Source organism: Balaenoptera borealis, assembly GCF_965194805.1.
Source record: "Balaenoptera borealis genome assembly, chromosome: 1".
Lineage (NCBI taxonomy): Eukaryota > Metazoa > Chordata > Mammalia > Artiodactyla > Balaenopteridae > Balaenoptera > Balaenoptera borealis.
The window spans coordinates 131,846,522-131,864,384 of NC_138860.1; the positions used below are offsets into that span (position 1 = coordinate 131,846,522).

Below are 17,863 nucleotides of genomic sequence, written 5' to 3' on the forward strand. Positions count from 1 at the left end.
GGGACTGTCATACAGAGTGAGGTAAGTCAGAAAGAGAAAAACAAATATCATATATTAATGCATATATGTGGAATCTAGAAAAATGGTACATGTGAACCAGTTTGCAAGGCAGAAATAGAGACACAGATGTAGAGAACAAACATATGGACACCAAGGGTGGAAAGCAGGGTGGTGGTGGGATGAACTGGGAGATTGGGGTTGACATGTATACACTAATATGTATAAAATGGATGACTAATAAGAACCTGTTGTATAATAAATAAATAAAATAAATAAATAAATAAATAAATAAATAAAATTTAGGAAGTAAAAAAAAAAAAAGAAATTACCCAGCCCATAAAAACTAACCACCCCATACCCTGGGGCCTCCTGACTTCTGAGATGGCCCACACTCTGCCTGTGGAATGTGTTCTAGGTGGTTGAATATATATATATATATATGTGTATATATATATATATATATACACATATATATATATACATATATATAATATATAATATATCTGAATCACCTTGTTGCACACCTGATATTTAATACACTAATGTAAATCAACTATAATTCCATTAAAAAGTGCCTAGGTTGAGAAACCTTTCTATAAAGAAATATCTTCCCCCCCAACAAATATCCCAAGCTTTGTAGTTCTCATACCAACCCGCAAGTCACCACTATAGGCCAGTTTAAGTTGGCAAGGTTCTCCAAGCTTAAACCAGCTTAATTCAAATAGAGACTCAATTATGGCCCAAGTTAGAGAGCTATTATTCATATGTCCTGTTTAAAAGGGCTTCCTGACGGACTCTTTCAGGGATTACAAAGTACTCTCATTAGCTCTGATTAGGTCCTGGGACCTGTCTTGCCTAAAATTTCTCATGCCTACACAGTAATAGAATGAAAGATGTATCTGGGTTTACTCGCTATCAGAAAATAAACATGAATTTATATTCAAATTTTTTCCAAAATAACAATCTCATTTACACTGTCAATTAAAAATCAAGTTTATTAAACAAAAGAAGCATAAGGATCTTCCTTACAACATTACCCTTCCAACCCCCCCGAGGTGAGAGGACATGAAAAACAGGGGTGTAAACCAGTCTAGTTAAAGGCATAATCAATTATTAAAGTCAGGCTCCACCTTTCTTCTTCAATATTGGTCATCACATTTCTTCAAATATTTGAAGTTGAGCTTTGAAAACAAAGTAAAAGCGCATGATTCAAGAGGAAGTAGTAGTAGTAGTAATTCATTCCAATGTCAGTTCCTAAAAACTCTGATCGGGGGCTTCCCTGGTGGCGCAGTGGTTGAGAATCCACCTGCCAATGCAGGGGTAACGGGTTCGAGCCCTGGTCCGGGAAGATCCCACATGCCGCGGAGCAGCTAAGCCCGTGCGCCACAACTGCTGAGCCTGCGCCTTAGAGCCTGTGAGCCACAAATACTGAGCCTGAGTGCCACAACTACTCAAGCCCACACGCCTAGAGCCCGTGCTCCGCAACAACAGAAGCCACCGCAATGAGAAGCCCATGCACCACAGTGAAGAGTAGCCCCCTATTCCCAAAACTAGAGAAAGCCTGTGCGCAGCAACGAAGACCCAGTGCAGCCAAAAATAAATAAATAAAAATTTTTTTTTTAAAAAAACCTCTGACCAAGGGAGTATCGTACTACACCCACTCCAACCCTCATTATCTAAAATGTTCCAACAATGCTGTTACCTATTCTCGATACTTATTAAAAAACAAACAAACAAACAAAAATTCTACTAAGGAACAATGTGCTATCTGAGCTGGGAGGTGTTCTTTCTTTCATTTCATTGTTGTTTGTTTTTGTTCTGGTTTTCTCTCAGGAGCCAAGACTTATAGGATTTAAGTCTCTGCTTGAAAGAAATCTAGGACCTCAAAAGCAAATACTAGAAACCCTGTAAAATCCTCTCAGATATATGCCCATAGAAAGGTTGAGGAGAAAAGAAAGTAATAAAAGCCTTGAAAACCATTTCCCTTCTCAGTTAGAAGGACAGTGAAAGTACATGCAGTAATAAGGCTACCCCACTCAGCATTCTTGCACTCACTTTAAATAATAGTGATGCACATGTAAATAAGCTTTCCAATTGTCCATGCATCTATAAACTAGGTTCAATTATCGCTTCTTCTGGATGGGTTTTGTGAGATTTAAGTGTTTTGTGATCAGTGAATGGAAGTTGAGATAAAAACTAGAAAATAAAGAAAATAAACTCTTTGCCTTTAAAGAGAAGTGGTCCCAGTTTCCTTTCACAAGCCTGAAGGGTTGTTGTACATATTAAAACTGCTGCATAGTTCCATCCCTGGTCACAGATTCCCCCCTCCTTCCCCCCCTCCTCACTGAAGATGTCAGATCTCTGAGAAACAGCGGTTACAAAAGGATGCTTTTCACAGCTTGTACTAGAAAACGCTGGCACCCCATCCCTGCATAAAATAGCACTAAACTGAGTCACAATGCTGGAAGCTGTGCCTTCTGCTTCTCTTCAATGGAATCTAGATAATTTCTAGTGAAAATACTAAATAATACTGCGAAGTTTTGCCTATGTATACGACATGTCGATTCTTTTAATCCCCCGTTTGCCCTAGATAATTTTAAGCTTTATCCATTAAGTGTACCACGCAAGAGAGAAAAACGCAGTTAACAAGACAACAGTGTTACCTAGGTATCTGGCTTCAGTATTACCAAGAGTCTGTCATTTGACAATTATTTCCCTAGCATACCAGACGGTAAAGAAAATGTTTTCATTCATCCGCAAATGACTAACATTTTATTGATGTTTCAAAACGCGGTTGAATACTGTTGCACTCTCAATTTCCAAGCCGGATTTGAGAGTTAAGCTTGAATACTAGTAATATCAGTAACTCCTGCTGCAAACGGCTCGGGCCTTGGAGTGTCATTTGTCACTTCAGCAGGGAGGTGATGCTGGTTAGGGGCTCCTCGATCAGTCAGTCTGGGTGGTCATAGGTGATGGGAACCTTTCCCTTTCCCCATATATCCTCATGCACTGCGATAAAAATCACTCTGAGCACCGCTACCGCCAAGCAAAACGACTCCCTGCCTGCCTCGTAAAGAGCTCAGTCTGGGGAGGCAGCCGGATGCTGACCCCTGCAGAGATTATTGCTTCTGTGCGCTTTGCCAAAGGACCCTGCTAGCATCATGGAAAAATAGTTAGGGATGTGCGAGGTTTTGCTGTATTTATTTCCTCCAAGGGATGAAGGACTGGGGTCAGCCGAAGAAAATCTTCCAAGACTGCTTAAGGGGGATAGGGTTGGAGGAAGGGGAGGGGTGAGCATATTTTTTAATTACTTGTTTCTCTCCTTCACCTCCCCGCTCTGCTTCCCAAACTCCTCAATGAACAAGATTGATCGGCTATCGACTCTAGCCTCGGTTCTCGCATTGATCTGCGAATGGACCGGAATAGCTAAAGGATCCTGAATCTGGAAAGGAGTTCACGAAGGGAAGAAGTAGAAAAGGGTAGGCGGCGGCCCCATGCCCAGCACCTCACTCTGCCTTGGGCCAGGACAGCGGCTCGCAGCGGCGGGGCGAGCTGCTACGTGGATGCGGCGGCGTGAGAAGAGAGGATAGCCGCTCTGCGCCGCGGAGTAGGAAGCCTATCCAAACGGGTTTGGAGGCTGTTAAAAAATATAAACCTGTGACTCGTTAAACCCGGTAACTTTGCCCTGCCTAGATTCGAACGCGCTGATCATTCCGCGTAATAGGCTCAAACGGGTTAAACTGCCTCTTACATAACAGGACTGCCCGGCTGCACACAATTAAAACGCTTGATTGCAGTCTCTTCCCGACTCCATCCCTTCACGACCCGCCCTGCCCCTCCCAGCGCGCCTGCGTGCCGCGCGCGCACAGGCCCCGCGAGCTCGACTCGCGCGCAGACGTGGGTGCGCGCTTACTACACACTCACACACACGTCCGCGCGCTCTCCACTTTGACTATACCTCTCACACACAAATTTAGTGTCAACATGCACAAGGTGCGGGGTGGAGGGGGACCGCCGTCCAATCCTTGGCGACTGACCCATTAGACGCGCCAGCTGCTCTACCGCCAGGCCTTGCAAGCACCCCCGTCTTGTCCCCTCAGAAAGCAGCCCCTCCTCCCCGTCACCGTCCCTACCTATATCCGAAAAGAGGTAAAGAGTGAACTAGTTGGCCGCTTGTCAACTGTAGCGCGGCCGCCCGGGCGAGATGGAAAAGAAAAGAAAATAAACAACGACACCTCACAGTCCCTGGCGTCATGATGGCGCCGACCACAACTTGGAGGACTTAAAAGTTACGGTGCCTCAAGAGGTAAAACGCACCGAAGAGGGAAAGCAAAGCGCCCCTCTGCTCTGTTCACCTCAGCCCCGACAAGGAGACTTTTCTGGCAAAGCATCACTCTAGTGCGTATGACAGGAAGGGAAGCGTTGTCTCCGATGCATCTCTCTTTTTCCTCTCAGTTTGCATAATTGTGATATACCTCTTCCTGATTTTTTTTTTTTTTTTCGTTTTCTTTCTTTTCTTCCCGCCCCGCTTCGTTTCCCCCCTCCCTGCTGCATCCCCAGTCCCCGGGCGGGGTTGCTAAGGAAACGGCCGCTTGGCAACGCGCGCGAGCCCGGGGCCGCCGGCCGCCGCTGCGCCCCGCGCTGCTTCTGCTGAGGGTGCTGCCGCGATTACAGCCGCCGCCGCTGCCGCCGCCGCTCGCCCAGCCTCCGCCGCCGCCGCTCCTCCTCCCTCACTCGCCAGCGCGCTCGCCTTCTCGCTAGATAGTGCGCGAGCCGTCCGAGAATTAGCCACACTCCGGACTCTGCCAAAAGCAACCGAGAGGAGGTGTAGTGTGGTGCTAGGGGGTGGGAGGGGAGGGAGGGAGGGAAAGCGAAGAGGAGGAGGAGGGGAGGCAAAAAAGAGAGAAACAACACCCAACAACTAGAGGGGGGTGGGGGGGAAGAAAGAAAAGAAACCCACCCATCCACCAAATTAAAAAAAAAAAAAAATAGAAAGAAAAAAAAAATCCTGTGGCGCGCTGCCTGGTTCCCGGGAAGACTAGCCAGCACCAGGGGGTGGGGGAGTGCGAGCTGAAAGCTGCTGGAGAGTGAGCAGCCCTAGCAGGGATGGACATGATGCTGTTGGTGCAGGGTGCTTGTTGCTCGAACCAGTGGCTGGCGGCGGTGCTCCTCAGCCTGTGCTGCCTGCTACCCTCCTGCCTCCCGGCTGGACAGAGTGTGGACTTCCCCTGGGCTGCTGTGGACAACATGATGGTCAGAAAAGGGGACACGGCGGTGCTTAGGTAGGAAGAACGTCGTGCTTTTTCGTACTTGTCTCAGTCTGTCTTTCTGTCTCTCTTTCCACCTTTCTTGCCTTCTTTTTAAACCAAGTAATGATGCTGGTGGTGATCACTATCAAAAGACTACGTTTCAGGAAATTCAGTTGCTGATTCTGCCTGGAGCCATGGCCCCTTTCCCCCGGGGCAGGTAGCAAGCCGGACTGGTGATGCTAAAGCACTTTGCCAGAACGCCAGGTAGCCCGGGGATGAGTGAAGTGTGAGGTTTAAGAGGGGCAGGTGCCACTGGGAAACTAAATTCGCAAGGTCTCTGTTTTATTGTCATGGGGTACTCTTGGAGAGTCTGACAAGTTTATCAGGTTTGTTTCTATTTTACTGCAGCCTAAGCGACTTTTTCAAACTGATGGCTGGCTCCCTGCTCCTATGTATTTTCCCTCTCACTTGGACACTTAGGCTCAATTTCTCCCTTTTCAGTTTTCTTTCTTTCCTCTTACTGCTTTCTCCCTTCGTTTTCTTTTCTTTTTTCCATTTCCCCCCTTTTTCCTTTGCCTCTTTTCATTCCTTTTCTACTTTCTATTTTTCCTCCCTTTTTTCTCCTCATATTTTCTTTTTTATCTCCACCACTCTAATTTCTCACCTCTTCTTTAACCCACTTTCCTCCACTCTTTACCTTTCTCCATTCCCCATTTTTTTCTTCATTAATATCCCTGTTCTGTGATCTCTCTCTCTCTCTCTCTCTCTCTCTCTCTCTCTCTCTCTCTTTGACTCACATTTCCCATCTCTTTCCCCATATCAGTTCCCATCCCTGTCAGATACACGTATGTTCCCTCTAACCCCTTCCAGTACCATTTTCTCACCCTCACAAATCTCTCTTTCTTAACCACACTCCCTCACATACTCTGTTTCACATTATCACACATGCTGGCACTTCCATACTCTCCCTAACAACCACTTTCACATTCAGATTCTCTTCTACTGTCTAAAAGGCACACGCTCCTTCACTGTTCCACACATTGTCACTCACACATGTGTACACACAGTCTCTTTCCTCTCTCTATCCCCTCATCTTTCCCTTTTCCTCCCTTTTCCCATTTTAAGTTTTGCTTTTGCTCACTCTCCCTTCTTCCCTTCTTTTCCCCAAGCTTGAGCATCGAAATGTTTTGTCATTAATGAACATCCGTAGACTAATTTTATCTCTAAACAACACTGCACATAAGCTTCTAGAAACATTTTTTCTCCTGTGAAAATAAATATAAATTGATAATCAGCAGTGCTTAGATCTAAACAAGGCTAAATGCCCTTATTCCTTCATTTCCCATCGCCCTCCCTTCACCCCATGACACCTCCACCTGACATATATCTCAAATCTCCCTGAAGGATCTTCTTTCTCTCCACTGGGTGGTAGTTGGCTTGTAAGTGCAGATTGCACAAAATCAGTATACATCGCATGTCTAAGGTGAAACAGAGTGGGATATGTTTTATTTGAGTCATGCAGTATATTTTAAATTTAATGATCTGGGATCTGGGTGTGGTAAATGATTTACACCTTCTAAAACATGCTTATGAGTCCAAATTCATCTGGAATACTATTGTAGTTTCTAATATACATTAATAACATGATTTTATAATATATGCTATCTCTACTGTAAACGCAAAATGCCACTGGATGTATACAAAAGTAACAAATGATTTGTTATAACTTAGTAAAATACCTTTCATTGTTGGTAAAAGAGATGAACTTTTGGTCACACACAGGATATAAATTAAACCCTTGTTTATGTTCTTTATATTAAGTTTGTTTTGGAAGTTTAAACAACAGTAAGGTTGAAGCGCTATCTTTAGAGGTTGCAAACACTTATCATTGGAGTTGCAATCTATATGTAGCAGCATATTGCCTATTTGTAATGAGCATTAACACTTTCAATCTAAAGGATTTGATAGACTGCTTGTCTTTTAATGGTATATCTTAAGAGTTTTGTTTCTAATGAACAATCTAATAAACACTATGGTTAATTAAAATAACTGAACCCATGTTCTGCCTCTAGGAGACCTATGTTTAGTTCACTCATTGCTTCCAATAGTGAAGCTTCTCTAACTAGTGACACCAATATCCTTCCTGGTTTGTTGGTTTGGTGCAGTCCTTGTTTACTTGTGTGCACTGTACCTCATCCATTTATATGCCATATCCTGAGTTTTGTCATATCTTAGTTTAGGGAACTTTTGACTTTTAAACTTTTAAAAGAGAATACAACCTCTGTCTCTTCTGAATAATGTTTCTAACCAATTACAATGTTTTTTTAAAATAAACAGAATCTTTTTTTTGTCATATGAAACAAATCCAATCTGCATTACTTTTTACTCAGAGTAATTTGCTTACAGTAATTCTAGAATTCTCCAGGGAGTATCCTACTTTTTATCTTTTTACGTTGCCCACAGGTTTTAAACACTTTTAACATGTATATTTATAAGAAATCCTCTTTCTCTTAAAAAAAATGTTAAATTGTGTCAGTTATTTTTCTTGACTCATCTGCAACTGGTATTTGCTCTGTTCATAGACCAGTACAGAAGAGCTTAAGGACTAATTGAGTGTAAGTCAGGTGACATACTTTTCATCAAAAGTAATGACACAGAGTTATAGTTTATGTTTTCACTTTGGATACTTGGAATTGTATTTATCTAATTATCTAATTCATTAGAAAACAAAACAAACAAAACAAAATCTTCCCTCATACATACACACCCTCACGTCAAAGCACAGAAATCTAGTACTCAAGAGAACACTTTACTGAATTACATGAGATCATTTATTAAGCTTTACACAATATACTTTATTTTTAATGTAACACATTCCTCAAAGTATCTCTAATAAAAAGCAAATAGTGGCATAAAAGTTATCAAATAACTAAGTGCTAAAGGCCTGAAAGTGCAAACGTGTCAGTCAGTGACTCTGTTGCTTGTGGTTACGTTAATGAAACAGAAGTTTAAAGGTCAAATCATACATTTTTATCTCCTAAATGCCAGAATGTCTGTTTTAGAGAAAAGAATCAAGAAAAGCAAAACTTCCCTTAAGTGGTGTTATCATACAAAAGGGAATTCATTCTGTGATCCACTAACTGTATCTATCATTTTGTAAATCACCTTCTCTATTTGGCTTAAATAGAGGACTTATAATGAAGTTCCATTTAATTATTTCAACATTCTTATCATTTTAACTTTGCCTCTTAAGGTTAGTGAAGCAATATATTAAATGTCAAAATGTCCATTATTTCTAATAATGATATTCACTGATAAATCTCTGAAGGATTCACTTGAGGTATTTGGACATTCTTGATAAAGTATTTAATGATGCATCTATTCAATACAGTAACTTTGGTACTTCCCTTACCTAAACTTTAAATGAAGGCATGGATGTCTAGAGTACCTTGTAATTTGCTACCAATACAAATTAATATTTTCATTAACTTATGAGATACTAGATATTAGATTGCTACCACATATAATACTTATTGCTGTTTTATGCTTAACAGAACTTGCTAATTTGTGTATGAAGAAATTAACTTTTTCTCTAGTCTTCAAATTGCATTTTAAAGTACATGGAAGATCTGAGTTAATGCTTCATGAGATGACATAGCAAAGAACAGGAGATGCTAGAACCACATTGGTCATGCTTCAGGACCCAGTGTTTCTAGACCTAGAAAATCAAGGGGAACATAATTTGCTCTGGCTCAATACATTAATTTCAGATGACTTTTTTTTTTTTTTTTGTAGTTTTGCAGCTACTTTAATGTGAATCAGTCACTTTATTCTTACCTTATTAACAAATACAGTTATGTTAACATGTCCAAAAACGTTTAATATTCTTTGGAGATAATACAAGGAATAACCTCATTTATATCATCCCAGTTTTTAAAAAGACATGTCATTTTTAAGCTAGTTCTTTCATCTGTTTCTACTTAAACTCATCTATGAATTTTGTACATTTTAAGCTGCCATCCTGATATGAATTCAAAATATCCTATTCTCTGCTTGTCATGCTTTAATCAAAGGAAGGAAGGAAGGTTCTTTTCTTAAATGTGATATCTTCTTTAGCAAAGTTGAACACAACTTTGTCATTTTAATGCAATAGATTTGAATGGAAGTTATATGAGATCCTAATAATGATATTGTAATAGGGCAGAAGACTTTTGCTTCAAGCATAGAGCACAGAGCACATTTATGCAGAAGATATTTCCATTGGAAGTCACAAAACTTTTACAAGTAGATTTATAAATGGATATGACAAGCATTTATTACTTCTCAGCCTATTTGTCCAATACATTTGCCTTTTGGTTACGTTAATTAGTTTTGGTTTAAAATGCATGCTATTGGATACAAGAAGGTAAATGATTTATGTATGAGAATGCAGAATTACCAATAGCAATAGAGTCGATTATACTGTACTTTTGGAATATCATTGAAGAGTCTCTTCAGTGAGTCTCTTCAAACTCATCTGTTAAGTCATCCCTACACATTGATGCATCCCATATTCCAAATGTACTGTTCAACTATATAGGCATTTTCAGTTTAGAACATTAAGGCACTATTTAAAAACCTACATGCTTATTAAATAGTGTCATTGAACAAATGTTTTTAAAATGCTGAGTTTTTTTTTCCTTCTTTAAAGGAGAAGTGGTAATAGATGTTCATGCTGAGTCATTTTGGAAAAATGCACTCCAAAATATGGAATAAAATGCTACAGTGTTACCTGTAGTGATTTGCAGAGCTGTTCTATTAGCATGACACATTACTTGATACATTAATACACAATCATTCATTATATTAAAGAACAATGTAGTATTTTTAAATTTTCTAGATATATTTATTTTTGTCCAATTTTTTTAGTTTAGAAGATCCTATAAGCCCATGTGGTTGTATGTCTTTGAGCACAAGCATGTTAATGAACTACTTATTTTAAATAGATTGGGTTTACAATTAAATAGCTCCATGAGATAAGTTAATTCTGAAATACCGGACTTTTGGAATGTTTGGAGAAATGTTCACATCCTGTATGTGACAGTTCTGGGCCTGATTAACCAGATCCAACCTTCATCCTTCTCCTATGCTGTGCTATTGGAGATAGATGATGAAGCTAATCCCCAGGCTGCATTTCTCAGTTGTCCACGTCAGCTGTCTTCAGGCTGTGGTTGTCCCATGGAAGGTAGTTTTAGGAGAAGGGAGGATATGATGAGTGAGAGGCCAAGGTGTTTCTCCCCACCTTCATTGCTTTAGGCAGTGTTCAGCAGTGTCTCCATCTCCCACTGGATAAACGGCTCTTGGGCTTCTGTATACTGCCTCACCCATTTGTTCTTCCATCCTAAGAGTAGCAGTGGCTTCCTGCTGTTCTAACTGTTGGGCTGTCTTATCATCATGTGTTCTTCTTCTTAACTTTTCCATCCTCTTTGCAGTCAATTCCCTGCATTAAATTCCCTCTGTTTTAAATATTCAGAATGGTTTACATTTTGCTGGTAGAACCCTGATTGATACATGGTGAAAAGTAATAGTTTCAGTGATTTTAAATATCTTGGGTTGAATTACTGTTTTGCTCATGGTAACATAAATGTTGCTTCCTAGCACTGGATATAATAGTTGTTTAAGGAGGTAGGCATAGAACCATAACAACACCGGGGCATATTACAAAGAAGAAAAATGGATATTTGGGGTATTGTCCACACCCAGATTATGGTGAGCACAATTAACCAATTGTATAAATATTTAGTTAAATATATGATTGAATAATTAATTTCAGAAGATAAAATATAAAGATGCTATGCATGGGAAAATAAAGTAGTTGAAGAGTATAAATTGGCAAGAATCAATAATACGTTTGTTTTTTTTTTTTTCCCCCGCTGAACAAAAGAGAACCAGGGCTAAACTCTGTTTGTGGATATGTGGTCAAAATGCTGAACTAATTCCTACAGTGTTGACTATTGAAATCAATAGGAATTAAAGGCCTTTCTTTTATGTAGCTTAATACCTGAAGAGCAAATCAAAGTTTCCAGTTTCTTATGAAGTATATGATCATAACAGTACACATAACCACTGTAGAAATTAGTCTCTCAAGCCATTTGAAACTTTTTATTAGAAATCAGATCACTTTCCTACCATATCCTATTCAAAATGTCATACACTAAGACATTATAGACATCACATCACTAACATGGAAGAGCTAAGGGAAGCTTTATTAGTCAGTATTGTTTGTTTTCACTCTCCCGCTTAACTGAGTATTAGATGATGTGGTGACCTTCCCCTTACATTCTTCAAAATACTTTCTAAAAGATATTTTGTAGGTGTCTGGCTCCAATATAAACAAGCAGTCACCATAAACTCCTACTTTTGGTGACTTTCTCCACATTTTTGCAGGAAAGATGGTAATTTAAAACCATAATTAATGCAATGACCATCTCTAAAGAATGCTCAAGAGAGGATTCCTGAGTTGGGAAGGAAGTAATACTTAACTCATTCTTCTCAAAGTTTTGCTGATCCATTATAGATTGTCATGGACATTTTCTGTGTATAAGAGAAAATAAAATGTATTGCTCCGTTTTTCCTTGGAACATCATATTACCTGCCTTTTGGCTTTTGTAGAGGAAACTTTAAATTGGACCACAGTCTATTTTGTCAGGTATTTTATGTGTTTCAAGTTCACCAATGGAAACAAACTTCCCAAACTACTAAAGAGTAAAATCTAGGATTTTTCTACATGGACATAATCATTATCAAATTGGATTTTAATTAGTCCACTGTATCTAAAAATACGATGATTTACAAGATGTTGGAGAAATTTAATAGTAGTAAGAAGTTTTTTGACATTTTGTTAAAGTACTTTCTGTTTTTTACTATATTAATTTTGGTTGTCAAAACACAAGGGTTTGTAAGCTCTGTGACTGTTGTTCATCTATTTCTAGGGCTTTAACATTGCACCTTGCATATATCAGGCCAACATCCACTATATTTTAAATTAATGAATTTTTTTGAAGGATAAGCAAAGGATTAAATGTATTTGTTCCTTGGTTTATTAATTGTTTCAAATTTAATAATTTTGTAATATCTTTAATACTATGATAGATCTGTGTGTTTATAGTGATTAAGTACTTTTTATCAAATCCATTTATCAGTGGTCTCTGCCTTAAGTAATTCCTGCAGAAGTCCTAGTGGGTTGAGACACACACATTGGAATCATTCAGTGTCTTTAAATTTCAGGACACAATCTACTAGTGGGTCTTGAAGAAAATGTACTGGATACTAAAGCTATTTTTTTAAAAACTAAAATGTACTAAAATAGGGTAGAAAGCATTTTACATAATAAAGGTAAGTATCATTTAATTAAACTTTTATTTTGTGTGTTTGTGTGTGTGTACTGTGTCAAGATTTTAGATGGTTTTTTTTTGTTTTTTTTTTTTACTGTGGGTTTCAGCAGAAAATGTTTGGAATGCAATGATACAGTTGTAAGATTATTGAGATGTACTTATAGTTTTAAGAAGATCTAAGATTTTAAATTATATAGGTAGGCTTTTGCTCTTTGCAATTACAATCAGCAGATAACAGGAACAGTTCGAAATTGCAAAATGTCTGTTGTAACCTTCTGACATTTTTTCTGTTTCTACCTCAACTCATGGAACCTACTCTTCCTTTCTTCTAAGGTTTCAATTAAATAAAATCAATAAAGATACAGAGGTAGAGAGAATTGGCTATTTGCTTTGAATGAATAACTCTCAATTGTGAAAAGTAGTTACACTCCCCAAGCCAGAGCATAACTTTTGTATCATTCTATCTCTCAGAGGTAGGTCAACGTTACTTTATAAACCACAGGGTATTGATACGAGCTGATGGAATTTTAATGTGGTCATGTGGCTTTGATTTATAATGTTGAGGAGGTTATCTATTAGCATTGTAGTTTCTAAGCCATATCAAGTTCTGAATCCTGACAGAGGACCTTTGATGCTCTTAAGCATCCAGCTGGCATGGAATTTGGTCTTTTAATCACTTTCTTTAGGAAAAGGGGAATATAGGAAAGGAGGAATTCGGCAGTGTTGCCAGCATTAAGTGTTGCTCTTTTGAACAGAAGCCAATACATTATACTTTCCAGATAGCTGGTAATTTATTCAATTTAAGGAAGATGTTTATAACCCTTTTTGGTCCAGAAGTAAATTGTTCTTCACTGAATTTCACTAAGTTGTTTGGACATAGGTCCAGTGCCCATGCTGAAGCTATAAGATAGGGCTTATTTAAAACTATAACTATTGCCATAAAGTATTGAAAGATTTTTGACGATTTAAAGGGCAATGGGAAAAAATGTGTTCTGTTGTCTTACCCACTAGTAAAGGAAACCCCTTTACTCTCATGCAGCTAAAGTAAATTTAGAGATATTAAAAGGATTTAAGAGATACTGTGAACATAAGAGCTATAATCAGAAGGTGGAGAGTATTGTTTGTATAGTCTCTCCACTAACATCACATACTCTTGTATCAGAATATTAAATGAATAAATCAAAGGGATCATAAAGTTTCCCTAATGTTATAGATATAATATTTCTTATAGAAGATCATACTTAGATATATCTGATTTGTAAATAACCTATTTTCAAATTAATGTCTTGGTACTTGATCAGCTAAATAGAAAATGGAAAAAAAAAAAAAATGGTATCTCTACTACTTAACATATTGCTGGCACATTGTTAGTGCTCAAAATCTGAATGTTTTTATTCCTGTCCTGCCCCTAGGGGATATATGTATATGTATAGCTGATTCACTTTGTTATAAAGCAGAAACTAACACACCATTGTAAAGCAATTATACTCCAATATAGCTGTTAAAAATAAAAATCTGAATGTTGAATGAAGGAATTGAAGGAGAGAGGGAGGAAAGGAGAGAGGAAGAAAGGGCGGGAAGAAAGTATGTTAAGATATATGAGTGACTTCTAATCAAAATCTAAAACTTTGGATCACTGGGATACATAAAATTCAGCCCATATTGTACTACATGGAATAATTATAATAAAAAGGAATAAATCTTATTTCATATAATTCATTAAATAATTGGAATAATCTTAAGCCTACATCCTTCCCATGAGGAAGTGATATACATCGTACACACTGAAGTTCTGAAAAAGTATTTTACACTCAAGTATATTTCTTCCTTCCATGTTACTAGTCCATTTGTGTTTATTTTAAAAGATAGATAGTAGCATTTTACCTTGGCCTGCAGTTGGATCAGGGGCGAATTTGGGGGAATATATTCACAAAAAGAAATTATATATAAGTCTTTGTGTAACTGCTCCCCTGTCTTCTTGAGCATATGTCATTGATCATTTTTCTTGCTCACACATCACTTATATGAAATAATAGGTATAAAGAGTTACTTTTGCTTATACACAGAGTTTATCTTCTATTGTAATTGTTTAGTTGCACTGAAACCTGTCATGCTTTGAGGTGTCTAGGATGGGAGTGAAGAGAGTGTGAATACCTACTGCTCTACTTACTGGCTATGTGACCTTGAACGAATGCCTTACCTTCTTCACTTTGTATCTCCCCTGGCAGAACGACATGGATTATGTGAGATAATGCATGTAAAATGCTAACATATCATCTGCCATTTAGTAAGCACTACATTTATATTAGCTAATAATTTTATGTGCTTTTCTTCTGCTAGTCTCAGTCTGAAATTCATTACTTACTGATATGGGTATATTCCTCCCCATGTAAATCATTTTACCAATCATTTGTGAACCCACTGTATGATATTCATTGAACATATATTTTTGTTGTGATGTTAAAATAACACTTAAGTAAAACCTTGTGATATCAAATGGTGAGCTGAGCCTTGGTTCAACAGAAGACTGCAGGGAAAATTGAAATAGAGAAGTTTGCTTCTCACAGGGCTTGGAGGAAGTACACGGCATACCTCCAGGGGCTGCACGGAGAGGTCAAGGCAGCATGCCTGCAGAGAGAGCGGCAGGACCTGGGGCACATGACTTTATTAGGGTTCCTGGATGGGGTGCTTTTGGGTTCCCTGGCTAAGGCCAGACTGGTCCAAAAAGAGGAGGGATCTAAGGGCTGCACAAGGGGAAGGCACACGTGGGAGACAGAGTAGAATGTTGCTCACAGGGGCTGCTGGGGAAGTGATGTTGGGGACTTACATTTGCTTGTTAGTCTTCTCACCTTATCTAGGACATGCACTGGCCGGAGGGGCTAGTGTCAGTTCAAGGTCCCTTTGGCCCACTTGGCACCCACTTGGTCACACAAAGTGGATGCCCAGGCAGCAATAGCATAGAGTAGTTTAGCTAAATTTTGACATTTTATATTTTATATTTTAAAGATTCTATTTAGTGGGCATACTTGTATTTGTTGTTGTTGTTGAGCCCAACAAGCAAGTGAGAGGACTCCAAATCTGGAAGTAGAAACACACCAAAAGAGGTTTTATCTAATAGGGTGCAGACCCAGAGAACTCAGTAGCAGTGAAACCTCAAATTTTATTCTCAATAAACTGATGGTGATTTGATTCACTTACCAGAAGTAAGAGATCATTGTAATTGGATGTTCACATGAAACATCAAGGACAGAAGAAAAAAATGAAAAGAGACAGAAGAGAAGAAATAAGAGGGATTAAAAAGTACAATGAGATGGCAATGGAAGAGTTAGATTAACATTTGTGACAGAGTTTAGAATGGCAGAGGTGATAACTGGTGACAACATTGGACTTGTCGATAAGAGGGTTAAAATTTTTTAAAATGGCTATGTATTCTGGATAAGGTAGCAAATAATTATTCAGGGTTAGAGATGCCCTTATGGTTTCTTAAGGCATCTATATGTTATGCTGAAGGCAGTGCAGTTCAGAAGTAGTCTGTATGGGCAAGAACTTTCTGTCTATATTGCTATTTTTATCTGTAGACAGTATATTCAGTAGAAGCTCAGAAAATATGAATGCTTGCTCTAATACTGAACATTTGCCAAATGCACAGCAGAATGATTTAAGTTTATAATCATGACGGAGCCATCAACATCATGATTCAGATTCAACTAACACATATTAAGTACCTACTATATATGACATACTTTCACAACAATATGCAATGAGGTATTGCTTTTCCAGTTTTATAGCCAAGTAAATTCAGGCTTGAAAAAGTAATGTAACTTGCCCCATGTGGAATAGGTAGTGGCTGAGCTAGAATTCAAATCTAGGTACTTTTATTCCAAGCTCCGTGACTTTATTATCTTGCATCTCTCCCTAAGAAAAGATCAAAATAATTGATAAATTTATTGCTTACTACACTATTAAACATTATTAAGCACAAGCTGCATTTTAGTTACTAAGTTGATAATGATTAAAAAAATCAAGAAGACATGTCATGGATTTGATGAAAAATGTGAAATTATTTTAATGTATTTATTTTATTTTTATTTTTGGCTGTGTTGGGTCTTCGTTTCTGTGCGAAGGCTTTCTCTAGTTGTGGCAAGCGGGGGTCACTCCTCATCGCGGTGCGCGGGCCTCTCACTATCGCGGCCTCTCTTGTTGCGGAGCATAGGCTCCAGACGCGCAGGCTCAGTAGTTGTGGCTCACGGGCCTAGTTGCTCCGCGGCATGTGGGATCTTCCCAGACCAGGGCTCGAACCCATGTGCCCTGCATTGGCAGGCAGATTCTCAACCACTGCGCCACCAGGGAAGCCCGAAATTATTTTAAATGAGGGTAAGTACTTAGAATACATTACATAGTCATAAGTATTTACTAGTTGGAAAATAGTGAATTCTTAAAACTATAAATATTCTGAAAAAAAAAAAGAAACCCTCTCATCCCAAAATGATTTTATCCCTAATGATTACAAGCTACTGATAATACAAGAAAAGAAAATGAACAGCTTTTGAATGTCCTTTATAGTTAGGCATTATACATTGGTTACTTCCCCAAAACCTTGAAACAACCTGCAGTTTTTCTCCTTTGTAAGTGGAGAAACAAGCTCATAGAAGATGAAGATGAATATCTTTCTGAGCCTTAATACAGCTTGTTAATGGCATAACCAGGGGTTGATTCTAGGCCTATGTGTCTCCAAAGCCCTTGCTCATTTTTTTTTTTTTTTTAAAGCCATAATATTTCTTGGAGCTTTTTCTATACTGTAGTCCTTAACAGAAAGGAAAAGAAGCCATTACTTGCTATTGTATTCCAAGTCCCCAAATTAATCTTTTGAATGCTAGTTCTGGTGTAACTGAACAGCTGAATCAAGTTGAATTAGAACCCCCCTTTGAAAAGGGTTAGGCAGCCTAGAGTGTTGAGCACTGTTATTTCCCAAAATAGATAGGAAGATCAAAAAAAAAAAAAATTCAGGGACCTATGAAAGATGCTTTTATTCCAATTTCATTAAACATGTCAGTAATATGTTAAGAGTCTTATGTTTAATTTCAGTTAATCAATAAAGTGAAACATTAGAATTAGACAGTTTTCCTTTTTCTGATAGCTGGTAGGAGTATGTAGATTTTATAGCATAATTGAACGAAAACTTGTTTTTATCTGATCTTGTGTAATTTAAGAATTTTCTTAAATGTGTTTACATATTCACTT

The 17,863-nt window shown here is 38.4% G+C and overlaps 1 protein-coding gene and 1 long non-coding RNA gene across 3 annotated transcripts in view; one reads left to right on the forward strand and one right to left on the reverse strand.

The window, feature by feature from the left end:
• The window catches only part of LOC309613425, a 168,405-nt gene extending 164,144 nt beyond the window's left edge, over positions 1 to 4,261 (reverse strand). For both annotated transcript variants that reach the window (XR_014235717.1, XR_014235718.1), the window contains exon 1: positions 4,134 to 4,261. This is a non-coding gene — a long non-coding RNA (uncharacterized lncRNA). The remainder of the gene's footprint in view (positions 1 to 4,133) is intronic.
• Positions 4,262 to 4,293: 32 nt separating this feature from the next.
• The window catches only part of NEGR1 (neuronal growth regulator 1), a 930,286-nt gene continuing 916,716 nt past the window's right edge, over positions 4,294 to 17,863 (forward strand). Inside the window, exons 1-2 of the mRNA XM_082358652.1 lie at positions 4,294 to 4,398; positions 4,561 to 5,282. Of these exons, the coding sequence (XP_082214778.1) occupies positions 5,107 to 5,282 (176 nt within the window). The 5' untranslated portion in view covers positions 4,294 to 4,398; positions 4,561 to 5,106. The remainder of the gene's footprint in view (positions 4,399 to 4,560; positions 5,283 to 17,863) is intronic.